Raw genomic sequence first — 23596 nt, forward strand, 5'->3', positions numbered from 1 at the left:
ACTGTCTTTTCGATGTGATTTTCTCCAAAGAACAAGCAGATTGGAATTTCATAATGATGACCGATAAAACAACTTATTACAAAAAAAAATGTGCAGCCTCTTTGTGTGTATCATAAGTTACAGAATGTGCATGATTCTTACAAAGACTTCTACTTGAGAGGTTTTAATCTGATTTTTAGACTGGTGAAGATCTAGGCCAAGGTTAAGGTTTCGTAATAAAAACAAATTATCAAAAAGTGTACAGGTATTCGCTTACATCTTTTTTCATCATGCACCTGTATTCCGAAAAAAGTCAGTAATGTGATTTTCAAGATTTAAATAATGACTTTAAATTTTCTAATCTGTGCACTTAGCATGTGTTTTTTTTTTTTTTTTAATGCAAACGGCCTTGGTGTAATTCATTTTGTAATTCACTCCGTTTGCTGTAGGTTGTTGGTTCGATTCCCGGCAGTGTCCAACCCAAAACCTTTAACGATAATTATGTGTTCTCCAATCTTTTTTTTGTCCCTTGAATGCATTCCTTTGATTCCGCTAGAATCTATATTCCCTTGATTACTCTTTGAAATTCATAAAAAAAAGAAAAAATTAAACAAATGACGTTTTACCACAATTATTTAAAACCAAGTTGAAAACTTTACATTTTTTATCAAATCTATACAACTGCATCGGCGCATCAAAACTTTCTTAAATTAAGCCGACCTTTTTTCTCTTTTTCAGTTTGGTCATTATATTATGCATATCCGTTTAAGCATTATTCAATTTGGGTTAGAAGTTGTCAGTTGTAATTAAACCTTTTAAAAAAGATTGGTGTCAATTTATCTTTAAGGTTGAGCAATGGCAATTTAATCACAAATTGGCAGCCATTTTGTTAAGGTATTAGATGTCAACATTAATTTTTCAATTTGCACGGGTGCAAATTCTATAGTATTTATGTTTTAACCGGAATAATATATAAAGGTATTGCATGAAATTTAACAGGTGTATTAAATGACTTATTTTACGGCTTTAGGAAAAAAATAAAAAAAAAACTGTTTTAAAAACTGTCATTGCTGCATTTTTAAGGGACTCAGTTTGCGAATGTATATGCCTTACCATGAATGTGCACGAATATGAGTCATGCAGTATCCTACTACTTTACTTTAATAACACTCGTGACGACAGAGAGGTGTTACTTTTTGTTAAATTTCGTATAATAGTTCAGTCTGAGCCTTTTCAGTGCAACTGTACTTTGAGAAGAAACGATCGTATTACCATAAATTATGTATAGACTCAATGACATATTTAAATAGCGGTAAGAGAAGATCCATCCGAATTATATAACCACATAATGTACAGAGTGTGATTTAATGCCATAGAAAAACTGCTATTTCTTGTATTAAAATCCACGGTGATTGGGTTTTCAGGACTCTAATTTGAAAACAATGCATTTTCTGTGTTCCAGAACTTTCAGTTATATTGTTAATATCAATTAAACCATTTGAAAACGTTCCCAAAGTTTTATAATCGAGACAATGATTAGTTTTATTCAGTGTATAGCTTACTTCCAAAACAGCATTATGAAATATATCTTTAGGAAATTTATCTTTTCCAGATACAACAACAATTCTACGAACTGACTCGGGTCGTTTAAACTTAACTCGATAGTATTCACCCTGTAGAGCACGTTTTGCTGACCAATAAAAACCCATATCGCTAAGATATGCCACTTCCGGAGAAGCGGTCTCGTCTGAAATAGTTGTTATAATATCTGCAGGTGGATTGTCTCCTTTATACCTCTTCGTGAAATTCCCAAGGAAAAATATATCGCTTATCTTAGAAGTTTTTGTTCTTAGCGATGACGTCCAACCAATGTGTTGAAAAATGGTAGGTTTTCGAACTATCCTTCTTGTTTGAAACATTAATGAATTAAGATAAATATAAGTGTTATCGGCTGGTTGTTCTTCGTAAAAAAGTGCAACTACCTGAGCTAAAATCTCCAAATCATATGTATGATACAGTTTTGCTATCATCCCCAGCCATGAAAATTCTAAGCATGCCCATCTTCGACTCAGTCTACTGATGAATATACGAATGATTTTGAAATAATTTTTGACAGTAATTACGTCATCTTCTAAGTGAATGTAATAATGCGATAAGTCAAGGTTTTTAACGAATAACCATAGCAACGTGAAATCAATATTTTGCTTTGCTTTCCACGAAACTTTCAATTTCGAATGCCAAGGCCGGTGGTGTGTAAGGTTGTATAATTTTGGATACATCCAGTTGAATGTCTGAAGTATTTGAATAGTTCCGGTAGATATTGCATCTGGATACGTTTGATTTATTTTGTTTAAAACGTCAGTTTTCCATTTACCGTCATTTTCGGCCATTAGTATCAAAATGCATATTTCTTTACGGTCTGAGTCGTCAGCATTCGTCATTAACGAGTTGAGAGTCTTGAAAAGATATGTCGTGTTCCTTGGACGCTTTGCTGTCACAAAGCCAACTGTGAGATACCCTAAAATTAGATTGCCCATATATATATTGTAAATATCACAAATGTAACGTGAACGTATCATTAAGAAGATACAAGGAATGGTATTATATGCTTTGTGAAACAAGACTTGTATTGTAAAACTCTGATAACAAAATTTCTGTCAAAGAAAAGATCTAAAAAAAGATTGATAAATATTTTGTTTTTCTAAAAATTATAAACAAAAGATCTGGAACATTTTTTTTATCAAAATTGTTTTTTTAACGACAATTTACAAGGTAGTGTCATAATAATACCTTATATTTTTATCAACAGATTTTTCTATTTTTTCTCAAGGATAACCTCGAATGAACAAACTGTAAAATTGTAATATAAAAACAAAGATCACTGAACCTGATTTCAAAATAAATGAGCTTTAATTCAAGATTTTTTTTTTACATTTTATGTAAATGTTGTTGGGAGTTTTAACTATTCCGCACGCCCCGTGCAGGCCCGGCTGTTAAAAGAATAGGCCTGCAGCAGCGCTAAGCTTGTCGTATAAGGCGACTAAATAGTGCTCAGAAACCTAGCCGGGGGCAAGGCGCTCTGCCCACAGAGCAACTGGGATGTGTGCCCCAGGTGGTGGAATGGGGTACCCCCGGCGTGTTACATGCTGGGGTTGTCAGGCTATAATACGGAAAACCTGACCGCAAACCATAGTGGTGCACCGTGTTGGGAAAGATGCCACGTTCCTCGCACGTTTACGAACCCTGCTGTGGTATTCGATAGGAGTAGGAACCTTTGCGCTCCGCCACAGGAGGCTAAATTGCCCAACCTTACCCACCCCCCTTTTTTTTCAGTGGCAATCAAAATTTGTCGACCCTATTATCCTTGTGACCCATCCTTTCTTTTTTTCATTTCATGTTCATTTTATCATCCATTTCATGTTCATTATCTGAATATAGCTGAAATATTGCTGCTCGGACGTTAAACCCCAACAAACAAACAAACAAACTATTCCGCACACTACGTATATTAAAATGGTATATAGAATTTCTTGAAATTTCGTATACATATCTTGCATTTTTTCATATTTCTAACAGAAAATTGCGGGTCTTCGAATTGGTATTCTTTTGATATTACATAATGTAATGTAATGTTACAATTACACTTTATTAAACATATTTCCGCCAATTACCCCCCTTGAAAGAGGCGTTTCAAAATAAATGTTGACAAATTTACCATACATATTTTTCTTTTTTTTATTAAATGTTATTTGATTTAAAGATATGTTTAACATAATTCCCAACGTTATTTACTCACTGATAATACATCGTATGTTTGGAATTGCAAGATGATAAACAGAGATCCGCCTAAATATGTTATACAGCACATAAACAACAGTCATATTGTAAACAATGATTTCACATAAAGCAAATACCAAAATGTGCACATTTACATAAGCTGCTTCACTTTTTGCAAAATACGTTCCTCAAGGGCTTCCTAGCTTCCTCTATTTCTTTGTATGTAAAACGGGAGACAAGATTGACAACTTGACCACATTATACAGTTCAAGGAGGTAGACCTAGGGCAAGGGACATTACCCTTGAAATCAATGATATGTTTGTATTATATTCAATTTCACCAAAGCCTTTCAAGCTTTTCGTTGAAACAGAATGAAATTAATCCAAGTTACTTTAATGCTTACATGAGATTGATGTAAAATGGTAAATACAAACATTCCAATGATTTGTAAGAGTTGTGTCCCTTTACCCAAGGTCTACTTCCTTAATTTTTTATGAAATGAAAATGCAAATATGCTACAGCTAAAGCATTCACTTCAAAATGTGTTCTTCATAAAAATATAAGAATTACATAGGAAAATCTGGTTTGAGACAACGGTAGATTTATTTAGATTTTGTTGATTTTAAGAGTCATCAGGCATCACCACGTATATTTCAGGATAATAATTCTGATCAAATATATATTTAATTTCAAACATATTGACAAAAAATGCCATGGAGATATGTAGCATAAGCGGTAGGTTTTTCCATTAAAATCCAAAAAGAAATAACAAGGATTTCATGAAAATTGACAAATAACAATTAAAGATGTGTAATTTGAAATAAAAAATGAAAAGAAAAATGGTGGTCATTGTGCAATAACATATATGACTGAAATGGATAATATAAGAGGAGTCCGAAAATCTGACACACATGACTGAAGACGAGCAGCAAACCTCCTAAAGTTATTTTCTTACGCTTTGGATTTAGTTTTCCTGGTCCAGCAACTACAACTTTGTCCGTCCAATGAGGATCAACATCATTCAAACTAAACCGTGGAAACAATTGTCGTTTGTTTATCTGAAGAAGAGAATGGAAATATAGTTGTAATAATTTGTTTTGAACTACATTTAATACCTCTTTTGATACAAATTAAATGCGTGTTATGAATGAATTTCTGGATTTCTTGTTTAAGTACTGTCCTACAGTATATTAAAGTGTGGAACAAAAGTATGGGTCTGTCTAAAAACCAGACAGGGTATGATTGATCATATCTCACGATAGTCAATGAAACTGTTCAAATACATTTGATACGTCCTAAAAACTATTCTTCCTATATTCTTTTCATTGGATCTGCTATATATTTTGAAATATTTTTGGCTGGTTAAGTGTAAAATTTCTGAAATTTTCCTGTACTTTTTTTGCAGTAGAACGTAATCATTGATCTTTATTGAACGACGAGGAAACCCTCATACATCAGGGCAGGCTGTAGCTGTATGCATCCCTTATCATAAGCTTCTGCTCGGTTTTGATGCAGAGCTGCACTTAAATACCACAAAACATTTGAGTGTGTGATCTTAACAAGTCACCGAGTTCATTATAAGTGATAACTAATTAAAATGTGAAGGAGTTTGCAATAAATTTGATAATCGAATGAACAAGCAATGATCACTTTGAACTTTGGATAGGTTCATCTCAAAGTCATCATAAAAGAAGCTTTTCAAACATTATGGAGACGTAATAAATTTAAATATCAAGTGACAGTCTCTGTAAGAATCAGGCAGTAGGTGAAAGATGGTATAAAAATACCCTCATTTGATAGTGTAATTTGACTATTTGCACCATAAGAATGAAAAAAGACAATGTTTTCCATATCATGATGGTGCATTGAGCTGTAATTTCATTGTAATGCACTGAAAATGGACATTTCAAGGGCAGATAACTCTGTCAAAAACTTCATTTTTCTATCATTTGATTGACAAATTTCCGAGCAAAACTAGCGACACAAAGGTCAAATAATAGTCTTTTCAAATAGAGAAAGCATATACAGTGAAATTATATTGATCGGTGGGGTTTTGATATGCATGTTTCTGATATTTCCCACTTTGCCTGATTCTTACAAACACTTACACTTATGGAATACCATAAACTACAGTAAGTATCATAAAAGAACCAGTTGACAAGACGTATCAATCAGACCAACGACATTACATTAGTACCCCACTATTGGCATAAATAAATGGACCATTCAAAAATAGCTTGCGTGTGTAAAATGTGTAAATGTTAACTAGCCTTTGAAACAATCATGCAAGTGACAAAAAAAAAAAAAAAAAACATATACTATATAAAGTTTGTTTTCAAAGAGCCTCTTCGTACGGTTGAGATGGTAAAATAAAAAAAAACCTGCTGAGAGTTTTAAAGTTTGTAAATCAACTGCTGATTCTTTAGAAATGAAGATTGATAAAACAAATGTATATAGTACAAGATTGTTTTTGGAATGGCTTTTTCTATATCTAACGCATGTTGGACTATTGATGCATTTTTTCGTATAAAGTTGCGATCACTCTTAACCTCTCTCCGATCCTGTCAGGATTCGCTGTCATAGAACAGTTCTAAACTGTCAGAAACTGTTCTGACCCGAGACACACCTTGTAAGGGTCTGTCAGGATCTTGGACAAGCTCTGTCATGGGTCCTGACACCCTCCTGTCAGGAACTCTTCTGGGTAGAACAGATACGTGGATTAGAAGAGTTCCTGACAGTTCCCAACAAATGTGTCATAGCCATCCACATGATAGTCATATTGAAAAATTTAGCATTTTATTCATTAATTTTAGACCCTTAAGCAAATTAAAAGTGTGCGCACTTATACATTTTGCAAAAATATGGCATTTTTACACGTCGCATCTACCACATGATAGTTATATTGAAAAAAATAGCACTTTAGTCCTTAATTTTAGACCCTGATGGAAAGTAAAAATGTTCGCACTCATGCATTTTGCAAGAATATGACATTTTTGAAGAATTTTGACTCAAATTAATATGTTACAGCCACTATATGAGAGTAATATTGAAAAAAAATAGCGTTATAGTCAATTATTTTAGACCCTCAAGGAAACTAAAAATGTGCACACTCATATATTTTGCAAGAATATGAAATTTTTGAACAATTGTGACTCAAAATGACATGGCACAGCCACCACATGATAGTTATATTGAAAACAATTAGCATCTTAGTCATTAATTGTAGGTTTGCACTCATACATTTTGCAAGAATACGACATTTTTGAAGAATTTTGACTCAAATTAATGTGTCACACCACCACATGATAGCTATATTGAGAATTTAGCAAATTTTGTCATTAATTTTAGAACCTCGTGGAAATTAAAAGCACTCGCACTTATACATTTTGCAAGAATATGACTTTTTTGAAGAATTTTGACTCAAATTATTATGTCAAAGCTATTATATAATAGTTATATTGAAAAAATTAGCATTTTAGTCAATGATTTTATACCGTTAAGCAAATTAAAAGTGGGCCACTCATATATTTTGCAAGAATATGACATTTTTGAAAGAATTTTGACTCAAACTAATCTGTCGCATCCACCACATGACAGTTATATTGAAAAAAAATTAGCATTTAAGTCAATAATTGTAGACCCTCAAGCAAATTTAAAGTGTGGGCACTTATGTATTTTGCAAGAATATGCCATTTTTAAAAAATGTTTACTCAAACTAATATGTCGCAGCCACCACATCATATCTATATTGAACAATTCAGCATTTAGTCATTCAGTTTAGACCCTCATAGAAATCAGAAGTGTGGGCACTAACACATATGCTGGAATATGAAAATTTGGAAGAATTTTTACAGAAATATATGTATTAGAGTCACCCACATGATTGTTGTGTTTAAGTTTTAGACCGTTATCAAAAATAAAACTGCTTGCACTCATATATTTTGCAGAAGTTTTACTGAAATAAAGCTGACACAGTCGACACATTTTTAATTTCTACATCTTCTTCATGAAAGATCATCTATGGAAATCGGAAGTGTTCACACTTATATGCGTTTGCTAAAAGTGGCATTTTGAAGCATTCCCACCGAAATACTTAGGTATAAGTCACCCATTTAATGCTAAAATTGTCAATTTTTTAGAATAATTTGTGACCCTTATGTTATTAAAAGTACCAAACATCTAAAAGCATGCAAACAATGATAAGTTTTGAACGATGATAGACCGGACCGTGTTTAATGGAAATTGAAACATGAACAACGGTCGAGTGATTGTGTTATGATGATCACGACGAGCTCTATATATATAATTGGAAATTCAATGTAAATTTTGAAATCAAGATTTATTTCCTAATCGGATTAGCTAATTTACATTAGTCACACGGTTTCATTTTAATAATCGTGGACTCCCTGTTCTAAATTACTTCACGCAGAATAGAATGCTTTAGTGTCAGGAACTGTCCAGGGGTATCACAGTTTAGAACAGCTGTTCGTTTTTTCTTTGTTACGACCCAGGACAGTTTTTGTCATGATCTCTCAGGGAAAAGGGCAAAATGTGTCCTGACCCAGGACAGCCTCTGTCAGACCCTGTCAGGATCTGTCAGGGAATAGGGCAAAATGTGTCCTGACCCAGGACAGCCTCTGTCAGATCCTGTCAGGATCTGTCAGGGAATAGGGCAAAATGTGTCCTGACCCAGGACAGCTTCTGTCAGACCCTGTCAGGATCTGTTAGGGAATAGGGCAAAATGTGTCCTGACCCAGGACAGCTTCTGTCAGACCCTGTCAGACCCTGTCGGGATTTCTGTTATATCCGCTTTCGTATAACAGAAATCCTGACAGATTCTGACAGAATTTAAGAGAGGTTAGAAGTGATCGCAACTGTATATACGGTAGATATAATTTCAACTTTAATCTCACTATCCGCTGTATAGATGACGTTTTATCGTTTAACAATTCTATATACGGGAATTTGATACAGTGCATCTATCCCAAAGAACTTTATGTAAAAGGTAACAGGCACTGTGAAGTCAGTTTCTTATATTGACCTACACTCGGTGGTAAAGGAAAACTATTAAATACAAACTATACGACAAACGCGTATTTCATTCCGTATTGTCAAATTTCCTTTCACCCGTGGCATCATCCCTTCAGCACCTGCGTATAGAGTTTTCATATCACAACTCATACGGTATGCCACAGCTTGCCGAAACTACACAGACTTTTTGTATCGTGCTAGCATTCTATCAAATAGGCTTCTAGCACAGGGTTATGTTGCTACAAGAATGAAATCATCACTACATAAGTTTTTTGGTCGTCATCATGAACTCGTGGATCGTTATGGTGTATCCATCTGCACCATGAAAACTGATTTATTCAACGTGTGATAGGTTTCCTTTCCTCTATCTTCTAACCCAGACGTTTTATGAGCAACTCGGCGGGTGTAAAGGTTAGAATGAATCTTGTTTCCGTTGATTATTATTTGCAATTCAACTGAGAAATAAAGCAGTAAAAATGAAATGAACCAATAATAAAATTTCTCACAAGTGTCATAAGATGTGAATATTGAGCAAAATAATTGAATAAGAATACTGCTTTTTTTTCTACCAGATCTACGCTAGGAATGCGCTTCAAACAAAACATTCCTTTATGATACATGTACTTCTGTCAATATGTTTTTTTTTCTTTTCAAGTTAAAAGAAATCAAATGGCATATATTACAAACAATATAATTTACTTTTGTCTTTCTTACCTTTTCATGCGATACGTTTTTGAGATAAGAGCCTCTGTGGTTAAAATCTACATAACTGATATGTCCTGTAATAGAGCACCAATTACACCAGTTGGTAAACTCATTAATGCACGGATTATTTTCATTACAGTTGATTGAAAGTTTAAAGTTCACATTAAAATTTTTTGTTTATAATAATCTTATGTCCTAGTTTTGCCTGTTACAATGGAAAACAAAACACGAATCATACCTTTGACATGAACAATTATTTTCGCTTTTTTATCATTCATATAAAATATCCACTTGAGACGAGCGAAAAGTGTTAATATTCAAGGAAGACTTTTATCGCTATTTTTTTAATAAAATTTTGTCATAAATGTACTGTAGATATAGTTGAATTACAAACATTTGTACTTAAGGCGGTCAACCTAGGGTAAAAGACATAGCTCTTGAAATCAGCGATATGCTTATATCATATTTAACGTTATAAATCATCATTATTGCTGATATTAATATTGCGTAGGCATTGCCTAAATCAGTGATCACCGTGAACTTTACCATACATGTACCGTCTATGTGAGTCTCGTTAAAATAATAAAGGAGGGGTGTCGACCCGGATGAAAAATTTTGCTTCGCAAATGCAATATTATTATTCATATTTAATCAGCAAGCGAAATTGATATTTTTATTTGAAATTAATGGGAAAGTATTTTTTAATAAATGAATAACTTGACAAAATATTTTTATTTCCAACATTCCAACACCATACCCCATTTCCCCTCGCTCTCAAACTGGTCGATTACTTTATATCACTTTACACATTTTATTCCTTAAAGGCATCTCTAGAGACATCCGTTTAGGTTTTGGCCTGTCGAATCAATCTGTACAGATACCGGAAATATTACAGTTCTCAACGGATGGTGGAAATATTTTAAACATATCATGTGACATAAACAAAATTCAGACGACAGCTTCAAATTCCAGACAAGAAAATGATTGCCTTTGCTATCTTAGAAAAGCTATGCTTCGATTTGAATAATGTAATCGGAGTTATATTTTTTCCAAGGCGGGTTAAGTTCCTGACAACAGCGACAATGGAACAGCGAAGATACACGTATGTACATTCACGTGTTTTTAAAGCAAAATCATATTCACTTCTTTTAATTAGTTAAAATAAAATAGAGAAACACTCGAAAACTATCAGAAAATATAAATTTATTTTTACTGAAACGTTCAACCAACCTCCGCAAGGACAATCGCTTTTTGTTACTTCCGGGACATGGCTTTTTTCCGTTAGAACATTAAGGGAAATTCAGAGAGTACATGTAATAACCGTAGAGTTCATACCGCTAAGCGGTGTGAGCTATAACTGATAAGCCATAAAACCTGGAAGAAAACTCGTAATTCCTTTTGGAAATGCCTGTATTAAGTCAGGAACATTACGGTAGTTTAAACTTTCTGGTTTTTATTCTGATATCGCCATTTCTTATATTTTTTCATTTGACAATTTATTTTGAATTTTGCTTAGATTTTATCGGTTTGGTAATTTTGTGTTCACTATCTATTTCAGAAGCTTCAACACACAAAGTTCCTATAAAAATTAAAATGAACACGTTGGCAAGTTGCGGGACACATTTCAAACTTATTTGAATATCGATTTTATATTGAATAAAACCCCGCTTCCTAATGCAGTAAGCATATTTATCCTGCAATAAAAACCTTGATATAAATACAAGGCGTCAAATACAGTTATGCGGTAAGTAACCGCCTCTGTGTACGCAGGGTAGCGTCTCGAGTGTGTATCGATGTTTTGACCCTCAGCCATGTCACAACAAAGACTTTAAAACTGGAAGTCACCGCGTATCTGCCAATCACGTGGTATCCAAGTGGATACAGTGATATCTGATTTGCTCAGAGTTAGAATTATTTGTTCGAGTGAGATGGCTTGAATACATGCATCATGTTGTTCATGTGAGCTTGCACAATAATGATCCTATTCAGCGTGTCGGACTAGTATAAATTTGTGTCTGTTCGATAAGGCAATCGTTCCTGTCCGGAAAATGTTTCCAATATCTACCATAGAATGTTAAACAATAATCAATCAATTAACCAATCATGGTAATCAAAAGAGTATATAGTTATATAGCGTTCAAATTATAAAAACAGATGTTGCTTTACAAATGCGTATAAAAGACTTGAAATGTAAGTAAACCGTTTTATCGAAATAGATATCTTCAGAAAAATGATTTTCAAGTCTTAAGACGCTCAAGTCGGGAAAAATTATGTAATAGTAATTTTTTTCTCGGCTGGTTGAAAGTCATGATGTAACATCTTACCATCATCATGTTTGCAGAATTATACCAAAAATATTTTATTTATTCTCTTAATCTAAAAAGGTCAGCCATACTGGATTCACATAAAAAAACTAAAAATAGCAATAATTTCAGTATTAAACGGATTTTGATTACTAAAAAAGACGGTATAAAACATACAGAAAAAAACATGTTATTCTACCTTTAATGGCCTAAAAAAGATCATGCACTGTGAGAAAGAAACTTTATACTTTATGATAATATTATTGCATGATCTCTTCTAGTTGAGTGAAACGTTTTCAGTTTCTTTTTTAAGCTAATGTCATGCTATAAAGATTGTATATTATTTCATGGTAGATCATACCTAATATTTCTAGTAGATAGATTAACCTTAAATAAACATACTTCAGAATTTTAATGTAAAATTAAAGATCACTTTACTTGATTTCGAGATAATTGAGCCTTAATTAAGGCAATTTCTACACCATTTTATAAGGATTCCGTACGGAATTTTCAATATTTTGCATACTACTAAACACTGGTAAATATGTTTTTTTAATGTTAAAAACTTTTAAAAAAATTGAATAACTGACATTCTATGATATCTGTTAAAAAATGGGGTAACCAAACTCTTTTTCTAGTAAATATAAAAAAAAATCTAGTCCCATTTCATTTCTATAGAACATTTTCCAGCCAAATATTTCCCCTTGAAAAAGACATTTTACATTTCATATTTTTTACTTTACCATACACATTTTGAAGTAATTTTTTTTTTATAAAACATTATGAAAATATTACTTTTACATCATTTAAACACTATTATTTAACTGAATTTACATATATGTCCTTATAATTTTGAACGATGACAGAAAAAAACATGTTCCACGTAATAGGTATTATTTACCTTAAGTGTTTCATAATAATGTTCATTATTGCATTTCCATCCTTTCCACTTCGTCTGGGAAAATATTATTCATTCGTGCGGTAATGTAGTATAAACATTCTCGTTTGCAGGCAGTATGCGTATGATACCATTTGTAAGTTCGTGTTTGGATAATTTCTCAAAACGATCCGATGCAGCAATTTTTTATAGAAACTGAATAATCCCACAACTCGTTGCAAAATTTGTTATGTCCCCTTTTTCATCCTTGTCTTTTCAATACATTGGCAGTTGCAGGATTTTTCTTTATACCAATAATTTGAATTGTATAGATAACGGTAAGTTTATTTATCAATTTTTTTTCAAACTTTCATTCGGGCTTTCAATTTCCTCTTAATATTTGTTTGCATATACTATTTTTCTACCATATACAGTTATCATTTTAATCAACAATCAATTGCTATTTAAGAGTTCACTCTAGTCATTTATACGTATGCTATGTTATATTCATTTTTTAGAAAAATGTTTAAATTATTCTTAATTCGAACTAGGTCAATAACCTTAAATTTACCTCATTCTGTAACCGGCAACTAATCTCTCACATGGAAATATGTGTCTTAATTCAATTTACTTGATAGATGTTATAAGTGCTATAATTGTTTTTGTAAGATCTATCCAAAAGAAGGACAAGTAGTAGAAAAATAATTATATAAAAAACATATTTCTTTATAATTGGAAGAAGAATGAATCTAAACTTTTTTTTTTTAAAATTCTAAAGCATTCCAAAAGAACATATAAAAACGAAGTTATGCAACCTTTTCCTTCATAAATCTCCTGTTTGAATGCTTCTTCATGGAGAGCAGTGTAACATAGCTACATCTAGTGATTATGTATTAAAAATGTTATGAATCATTTCACTTAGTTTCTTGCTGCAAACAAAATGTACAAATATCAAAGGCAATGATGGGTTCTCTCAAAAGAAATTAATAGTGTGGGAAGTATTTCTTGTCTGAATAGTATTCAAATTCGACCTATGCGTTAAGCGTTTTTGAAATATTTACTCATGATCTCAAAAATAGACATACCTAATTTTCAAGTTAAATTATCTTGCTTTAATTGCAATATAAAAGAAACTTTCTTTTTTAGTTTAAATGCACTCTTTTAATTCTGATTCAAGGTTCATTAATCAGTTTTGTTTGATGTAACTTGATAACTTCAGTATATTTACCGCCTAAATTAAAGTAGTTTAACAACCTTTTAGTTTTTTTTTATATATATTTGTTTAAAATTAGTGACGTCAACTAAATGATTGATTGATATTTTGATTATTGTTGTATAACGCCGTAGCAGCATGTATGTACGGGCGATGAACATGAAATGGGTAATACAATGAACATGAAATATTGAAATGGGAAATGGATATGACACAAGAATAGTAGGTCCACTAACTTTGTTTGCCACTAAAATAGGTAGAGAGTGTAGAATCAAGCAATAAAGCCTCCTGTGGCGGGGCGTAAAGGTTGCTTCTCCTATCAAATACCACAACAGCAGGGTTCTTTCACGTGGGAGGAACGTGGCATCTTCCCGACACGTAGCACCATATTTTCCGTGTTTTGGCTTGACAAACCCAGCATGTAGCATGCCAGGGGTACCACATTCCACCACCTAAGGCACACAGCCGAGTTGCTTTGTGGGCCAAGCGCCTTAGCCCCCGGCCAAGGTTCTGACCACTATTTAGTTGCCTTCTACGACAAGATTAGCGCTCCCGCAGGGCATATTCTTTTGACTCCCTGACCTGTACAGGGCTCAGTTAAATGTTTAAGTATATTTGAAAATAACATGTAGTATTAGATACGGCACGCGTTTTACTGTTTCTAATAATACCTGTATACTTTACTTATTTCATTTTTTTTACTAGCTGTGATATCAAGATTTCTTCCCTACAACCAAGCCCTGAGGAAAATTGAACATATAAAACGCATTTTAAACGATGCAGACAGCTCCATCGAAAAAAGAAACAAGTTCTATCTTTAAAAAAATGATAGCCAACACAGTAAAATTAGTTCTGATTTTCTACATTTTATTCAGGAAATAACATATGGCACGCAATTTCAATTATCGATACAATTTTAAATTCGAACGCAACTAAATTATCAATATTTGGCCAATCGGGAAACATAATTGCGAGCAGGTGACTTTCATTTCCATGGAAACGCGTCGTGAAGCTCGAAGGGTAAAAAGCAAAACTATACTGACTGCGTCGACAAAAATATAATTTTACGACAAAATGTCCGATGGTAAAAAAAAAAGATTTCATTTGAATAATATTTTACAGTTTGAACCGACTTGTCGGCGGCTGTTCAACAAACAGAATTCGATTCTACGCCGCTACATGGAGCTGACTTCACAACGTTTCATAAGAAATCAACTCACAGATAAACATTATTTGATCACTGTTTCACTGGATTGGTTCAGAGGCTTTTAACAGAACTGTCTGCACTTGAAATGTTCTTTTTAATGTATTTTAATGAAATTGTAACTCAATTTACCAAACTAATATTGAAAAACTTATATTTTTGTATTGACTTTAATGATGCAAAGGTTCAGAATACACTTTTATAGCGGGTCTTTTTTTCATACCATGTTTCATCCATGCCTGATTCACACAGAAACTGACAATTTTTAATATTTTCTCAATGCTGTTGAAGAAATGTAATGTATGTATCCTTATTTATGTTTTAGGTTTCCATTTTTTATACATTTTCCTTCTTTAAGGATATTTAAGGATGAACATACTTTTGAAAATGTTGATTTCGTACATGTAAGTAAAAGTTACTGAACTTGATATCTAGATAGTTTTATCTCGAATGCAATTTGGAAAATTGTAACGAATTAAGTAGATTATGATAGGCACTCTCAATCTGTTATCAACATTTAAACTAGAAAATAAAATCTCTTTAAATCTGTAAAGAATACCTTTATTTTGATAATTCATATCTTAAAACATAGGGCTTTTTTTTCGTTGGAAAAACAAACTTTAATTTCCATAATATTCTTTAAACCATTTGCCCCACCAATAGTCTCCTCATTGAGTTTGTAATTGATTTTTGGCCTTTGCAAGAATATTAAAAAGATTATTCGTGTAATATATTATATATTATGATCTAGTTCAGATGACTCTTCAATCTATTGTTTTACCAATTTTGACCTGTGCGTGCGCAACCCAAACTAACGCCGAAACTTTTTAACACTAGTACTATTGAAGTGGGAATTTAGCTAGCCTCAAGACCATTTTCTTTATGAAATGTGCCAAGTCAGAAATATAATGGTTTATTCTATATTTTCAGCTTATTGCTCGGTGTTTGGCCTTTCCATTTACTATGTATATAACTCGATTTTCGTTACTTAAGCAGACGTGGAGTATCAGGCAATCGTCGAGGGCAACAAAAAACCCATACGATTTAAATAATTGGTTTTATCAATTTGCTTTAAGAAATGCATAATAAAACGTCAAGACTAAAATATCATTTTGAATATTACATATTTTAATACAGCCAACTCGTTGTGGTCAGAACAAAAGCTTTCACGCGTTGTTGTTTGAGAATACAAATTAAGTACTAAAAATACCAATAAAATATATTGTAAATTACTATATCAGAAACTGATTGGAACATTTCGAAATGAAGGGGTGACTTAAATATGTATTATAAACCAGCTGTAGTTACTTTTAATGTTCAACTTCTTGTTATCAATTGTTGATTGATGCCCTATGAAATAAATTTAAAGAAAGACTTTGCGAGGGAGGCTTGATGAAGTTAAATTTTACACATCAGCTAATTTTCATTCAGTGATTCATTGTTGACAATTTGATTGAGACCCTGGGAAAAGTAAGATATTATGTAATGTAGAGCTATAGTATTTACTTTTACATATTAATCAATTTTTTTCTACCTATTTTAAATGTTTCAAATATGAGTTTGTGATATATATAATGTATAAATTATTAAATTTAATGGATAGTGTTATTTTATCACTTGTCGTCTTCATATCAACAACTGAACGATAGTCGTAATTATATTCGAAGTACAGTAACTGATCGACTGTTTCTATAGTAACAACAAACTGTAACTTTCTTTTTTGCTCCATTTGAAATTTTGTCTTTTTATGAAATATTTTTCCGACCAGTTTTGATATTTTTTGTCTATTTTTATACTCACTTTTCCAATCCACTTCAATATACAGCAGAGCTGACTGAATCAGCAGAAAAGATATCAAGTACAAACTTCTCCACCTAAATCTCCACATGACGCTGAGCACCTGAAATAAAAGATGTGATACAGCAAATTTTAGGGATAACTGAATCAGATAAATGTTAAATAGGATTATTTTAAATCTATGCTTGAAGCAAATCATCCATGTCTTATGACACATCTCATGAGAAGTCAAATTTTCAATAAAATTTGTGAAAATTATGCTATGTTGCTTTGTTGCTACAAACAATATTGATAACATCATACAAACCAGAACATAAGAGAAAACGACTGTTCAGAATGTACAATAAATGTAGTCTAAACTAGACTTACTATAAAATGGACTGAATCACAATGACAATTACGTGTTTTATTTTGTTTATAACCTCTTTTTTAGTATCCAAATTGAGATAGAAAACAGTTATTCTTTTTCCTGCTATTAGTATACATTAAAAAGGCCGGTACAGACATAAGCCGTTAACCATTATTAATTTTGTGAAACTATGTATTCGTTAAGTGAAATTACGACATATACAGAGTGATTGTCTGACTAGTTATACAGTAAAAGCCTTAATAGGTGGCATAACATAACATTTATGTCACCGGGACTTTTGAATATGAAATAAAGACGCACATTATGAAATTAGTCCTTGTTAGAATTATTTCCTCTGAAAGGCAAAATGAGATTTTTTACAGTTTTTATTCATTATCTTGAAAAATATGATAGAAGGTGATATTTGTAATTTCTGAAGTAATTATTATAATAATAGTTACAAATGTTTGTATTCGACAAAATATGTTAGATATATTGCCATTGCAAGGTGAAAAAGTAATGTTTTTAGCATTTTCAGCCAATATCTTGAAAACTATATTAGATAAAAACGAACTTTCAGCGATGAAATGGTTCTTATGATATGTCCTACCTCATTTTTTGTTTACAGCCATTCAAATTTGTCATACAACTCTTTGTTATAGGAACTGTTTATTTCCTATAGGCGACAATAGAAAAACGTTTTAAAAAATCACCCTTTTAAAACAATGACTATAAACTGCCTTTTTTCTAGTCATGTCTTCATTTCCTTAACTACATTTGTGATCAAATTCATATCATATAATTATATTCATTCATATAACGGTCTCGATTATTAAGTTTTTTTAAGCAGATGAAGTTTGGGGTCTAAGTTCCCCCTTTTTCTGTCAATGGCACAAAAATTTTTAAAAGTCGTAATATTTATATAAAATGGTTTTCAAAAAATATAATGCATTTTTAAAAAAGTATAATAATATTAGAGAGCAATCAAGGGAACCAAGGTTATAGCGGTAATCAAAATAATGTAATCCAGGGACAAAGACCAGACATGGAAAACAGACATACACATAAAAAACATAAAGTAACTAAAACCATACATACAAAGTAATAAAAGCAAATGAGCAACTCGGACTCCAGTAAAAACTGGGAGCATGGACCAAGTGCACCGGTAGGGTAAGCGTCCTCTGTTTTTGTAGAAACACTCGGTTTTCATGATGCAGATGGGTACACCATAACGATCCGCGAGTTTATGGTGACGTTCATAAAACTTCGGTAGTGATGACTTCATCTTGTAGCAACATAACCCTGTTCCAGAAGCCTATTTGTTAGAGTTCTAGCGCGATACAAAAAGTCTGCGTAGTTTCGGCAAGCTCTGGCATAACGTGTGAGTTGTGATATGAACACTCCATACGCAGGTGCTGAAGGGATGTTGCCACAGATGAAAGGAAAGTTGACAATTCTGAATGTAAAGTCATCATGTTTGTGGTAAAGTTTGGTCAATACTTTTCCTTTACCATCGATCCCTAAGTGTAGGTCAAGATATGAGGCTGATTTCACAGTATCTGTAGTATCCTGAATCTCTCAAGTTCTTTGGGGTAGATGCGATGTATCAAATCCCGAAATTAAGATTGTTTAAGATAATACGTCATCTATATAGCGGAAACTGGGATCAGAGAATCTACCTAAACGATATTCTTTCTTTCGGACCAGATCAGCTATGAAGTCAGCATCATAAGAGTGAAGGAATAAGTCAGCAAGTAAAGGAGCACAATTTGTTCCCATTGGAATACCGACCGTTTGTGGAAAAATAATACCACTACGGGAGTAACAAGTGTTGTGAAAGGACTGCAGACCCTCTTTGACAGTTGTGAGTATAGAAGTTAAAAGTTTTCAAAGAGGTTTGGTAGTACATTATGCAGATCCAGCTATGAAACGTTGTTTATGAATCCAATCATCGTCCTTGCTAGAGAGACCAAAAGAAAATAGCACAGATTTATGGTTTTCCATAATCTCTTCTTTGGAGAGTGTGGTAGCAGTATAGGTCTTATCACTGTTCTTATTTTCTCTGTATTTTATATATTATTATTTTACATATTTTATATGTCTACCTCAGATAATAAACATTGGATGATAAACGTTTTGCAGACATTTTGGGTTTGTCTTCTGGTACGACAACATACTTTTCATGTATAGTAAACAATGTTTTTGCTACATCGGGGTCTGTGAAAACTGATATAACCTTGGTACTCATTGACCTATTTAAAACTTCATTCGTTTCAAAATTAAAGACCTCACGTCCTTTAATCACTCTGACAGAGAATCAATGTCTTCTTGTTCTTGTTTTAGAGCCTGGAATTAATGAAACATTTTTGTCCAATCACAATGTCCGGAAGTATTTACTTTAGTAGGGTACACAAAAGGCAAACCGAAAATAATGAGAAATAGTACCGTTCTACCTACAGTTCATGCACCTGAAAAGCAAAAATTGAACCAGGCGAGCGATTCAGACTCATGGGAGCCTCTTGTTAATAGTATATCTAGAGATGGCAACGAGTAATCGAGTACTCTATCAGAAAGTTGAGTACTCAAGTGCAATTTAAGTTCTCGGATACTCGTTTGCCTCTGAAATATCTTGTTTGAGTTCCTGAATAACTTGCGCAAAATTCCCCTGTGTAATAATAATTTATAATAAATGAACAACGTACAAACAGTTCACTCAAGTGATTTGTCAAGATGTTTATACACAGATCAACACTTACATGGATCATTATATCAGAAGCCATCAAGTTTATCAACGTCATCAGTATGTAATGAATACTCATATTGTCTAATTTATGATAAAATAATGTTCAATATTCAATTTTTGCGGACAAACTATATCACAAATCGTAATAAACTGTTGCTAACTCCCCTGAAACATATGATAGAGATTGTGACTTATTGTGACTTATTAATCTTATTAATTTTTTTTTTTTTTTTTTTTTTTTTACTTATCTCATATTTAGTATATATAAAGACACAAAAAATATTGTTTTTATGAAATGCTGTTTTTAGACACTGTGGTTTTAGACAATTGCTTACAGATCATTGGAGAGTAATATCCATGCCAATGTTATAGCTTTTGAATTTGCGTTCTGGGATAATTTGTATGTTTTCCATTAAGATGAAGGGCAATATCATCATAGTTTAATTTGTATATAAAAGGCAACAACAAAAATAGCACATCCCACCGAAAGTCAGTATTTGTTACTAAGGATAAAGTTGTATCCGAGTACACGAGTACTCACCAATATCATGACCGACTACTCGAGTATTAAGTATCTGTCTTTGTAAGAATCGTGCGAAATCTGAAAAAAAAGTGATACACCCCAGAAACGGCTGCATATTTTTATTTTTGTAATCAAGTTGTTTTATGGGTCTATATTATGAAATGTGTAATTATTCATTCAAGTCTGCCTGCTCTTAGGAGATAATCAACATTGAAAATCTAATAGATTCTATTGTATTTGAGTGTCATTTACAGAGTTATCTCCCTTAATTTTGAATTATACAGTGCATTCTATACAATTTTTATCTCCTATGAGCACATGAAAAACCAAACGTTAATTTGTGTTTACTAAAGCATTTTAAACAAAATATCAAAAATAAAAATACATAGGCTTTCCAACCATATATCATATTTTGCATGATTCTTAGCTGGAGTGGTACTTAAACTTCATGTCTATTGTCATCCCTTAACAGTATAACTCAATTAAATTTCATCTAAAAATAGATGATAAATTTAACTTTTACTGTGCGCACAAAAGATATGCACAAATACAGTACTCTCATATTTTGCACATGAGTCTTGGTACTATATCACATGTAAAACCAACGTAAAAAAACACTATAACAAGACTTGTTAGCTTAAACAAAAGTCGCTAACAACTATAAATTTGATTATGCTTTTAAAGAATGTCAGTAGTTATGTACAGTATCCTCGTATTGGGTTGAGAAGTGTCGCTATCTATTACATGTATCTTTCGATATTAATAAAATTTTCCTCTTTAAAGTGGGTGGTATGTAGTGTCTAGTACATAATTCATATTGAATGTACACCTTTTTCTCTGTTTGAGTATTATCAAGATTGTTTCAACATGTCGGAATGAAACTTAAGTGGTTCAAAGGTTACAATGTATAGTATTTAAACTGAGTAAACTTTTCATTCTATGGAATACGGAGACGGTGAATGGAAATTCGGACGAGGAGTGGGAATTGTCAAGAGGAAGAATGTGAAAATCGTAATAAAGTATTTTTACAAAAATTCTGATATGTAATTTTTTAAAATGGTAAAGAAATTTAATATATCATTTTTTTTTTCTAAATGGGAAATGGGATAAACAGGATTGCTAGCTTCAAATGTTTTTAAAAATTGCATTACACCCTTCAACATGTAAAATAAAGTATGTCTTATTTGTGGGTTTCGGTTCATGTGATTTGTGAAGAAAGAACATCGCTGGTTTTGTGAGATTTTTCGTTTATTGATGAAGAAGCTGTCTTTGTAAGAATCATGCAAAATCTGAAAAATGTGATACACCCTAAAAAAGGCTACATATTTTTATTTTTGTAATTAAGTTGTTTTATGGGTCTGTACTACGACATGATGTTTAATTATTCATTCAAATCTGCCTGCTCTTAGGAGATATTCAACATTGAAAATCAAGTAGATTCTATTGTTTGAGCGTCATTTACAGAGTTATCTCCCTTCATTTTGAAATCTACAGTGCATTCTATACAATTTTTATCTCCTAAGAGCATAGGTTATATGAAAAACCACATGTTAATGTCTGTTTACTATGACATTTCAAACAAAATATCAAAAATAAAAATATGTAGGCTTTTTATCTATGAATCTCATTTTGCATGATCCTTAGCTGGAGTGCTACTTAAAAGATAATGATGGTCTGCGTATTGGTTTGAGAAATAAGTACACGCAAAACTACTCTAAATTAGATATAACTAATAATACATATATTGACTAATGCAAGTTTGTATTATAGACTAAAAAGCAGTGAACTTTTAATAAGAGATAATAATATGAACCCACTTTAATATAAAAGCTATTTAATTAATAATATCTGCTTACCTTTAATCGACTAATATTAAACATCAGACTGGGTGTGTTTAACACAATCTCTAGACTAAACATGCATCCATTCAAACATCTAGTCATAGTTGGATGGTTCTCACTTTAATTTGTGAAATCCTTTAAGCAGTTATTTGTGTGCGTAAATTGATAGAAGAAAATATATCAAATTACACAAAATATTTTTTGTCACATACTATCAGATAAGCAAACAAAGCAACATGAAGTAATTACGAGGAAAAAGAAAAAAAAAGTTCAAAAGAAAATAATGTCACAATGGAAATTAATACTTTGCAAGTGAAAATTACAGTTGGATGTATAAAAAAAAACAAAACAAAACAAAACAAACAAACAAACAAACAAACAATAAACAATCAGTATACTTCCGCCAGTACTTGTTACATTTATCCTATCCTAGCAAGATACGTAGTAATTAATATTTTTTTTTATTTAACATACACGTTTTGTAGACAGCAGAATGTGTTGAAATATGGGTTGCAAAATATTTCCATTTTAATGTTAAAATTAATTAAAAATCGCAAGGTTCAAATATTTACATGTATATAAATATTCGAAGTAGATAATTATCAGTAAACGATAAACAGTCTTTATATACTGACACACGCATTCTCTTTATTTCTGTCTTAAAAAAAACTATTATTATTTTTTTTTATTTTTATTTTTTATTTTTTGGAAACTCTTTAATTCTTGGTTGATCAAATTTAATGGCACACTGGCGATCCAAATATGGCATAGATAAAATAAAATGGCAATACCTACAATCATTCTTACATGCCGTTTTGTTTATTTTTTATGGAAAATAAGCTTTTTCTTATAGTCAACAAGACATAAAACGGTAAAAATGAGCTTAAAAGAACCTTTGAACCAACAAAACGCTATAAAACAAACTAAGAACATACATAATATGCAGGTATACACATAAAAATATACATGACATACAGTTATACACATAAAAACATACAGGACATACAGTTATACACATAAAAATATACATGACATACAGTTATACACATAAAAATATACATGACATACAGTTATACACATGTAAAATCATAAATGACATACAAATATGCAGCAGATAATATCTAGTTGTTATTGATAAGCACATGCCAACAAAAGACACCAAACTAAAACATAAAATAATAATGCAAAATAGCAATCATGAAAAATATGATAAAAGCAACCAATAACAGCAACCAGTCACAGAAAATACACAT

At 32.1% G+C, this 23596-nt stretch overlaps 1 protein-coding gene and 1 long non-coding RNA gene across 6 annotated transcripts; one reads left to right on the forward strand and one right to left on the reverse strand.

The window, feature by feature from the left end:
• Positions 1-1325: 1325 nt before the first annotated feature.
• Positions 1326-22737, reverse strand: LOC148607181 (alpha-1,3-mannosyl-glycoprotein 4-beta-N-acetylglucosaminyltransferase C-like). 5 transcript variants are annotated; one of them, XM_088546668.1, is made up of 7 exons: positions 22359-22487; positions 20521-20580; positions 17847-17912; positions 16891-16990; positions 9503-9567; positions 4713-4815; positions 1326-2497 (listed from the first exon to the last, which is right to left on the reverse strand). In XM_088546668.1, the coding sequence occupies exons 4-7, from the start codon at positions 16976-16978 to the stop codon at positions 1344-1346; spliced, it is 1410 nt and encodes a 469-aa protein (XP_088402794.1). In that variant the 5' UTR covers positions 16979-16990; positions 17847-17912; positions 20521-20580; positions 22359-22487; the 3' UTR covers positions 1326-1343. The 5 variants fall into 5 exon arrangements, with proteins under 5 accessions (XP_088402794.1, XP_088402793.1, XP_088402792.1 ...); XM_088546667.1 differs by lacking the exon at positions 17847-17912; XM_088546666.1 differs by lacking the exons at positions 17847-17912; positions 20521-20580 and having other exon boundaries at positions 22359-22708.
• On the forward strand, positions 10205-16686 carry LOC148607182 (uncharacterized). The gene is made up of 2 exons (XR_015915440.1): positions 10205-10595; positions 15009-16686. It is a non-coding gene; the product is annotated as an uncharacterized LOC148607182 (long non-coding RNA).
• Positions 22738-23596: the final 859 nt, after the last annotated feature.

This window comes from Perna viridis, chromosome 9 (assembly GCF_037379345.1).
Source record: "Perna viridis isolate PV_CMFRI_1.1 ecotype Kerala chromosome 9, ASM3737934v1, whole genome shotgun sequence".
NCBI lineage: Eukaryota > Metazoa > Mollusca > Bivalvia > Mytilida > Mytilidae > Perna > Perna viridis.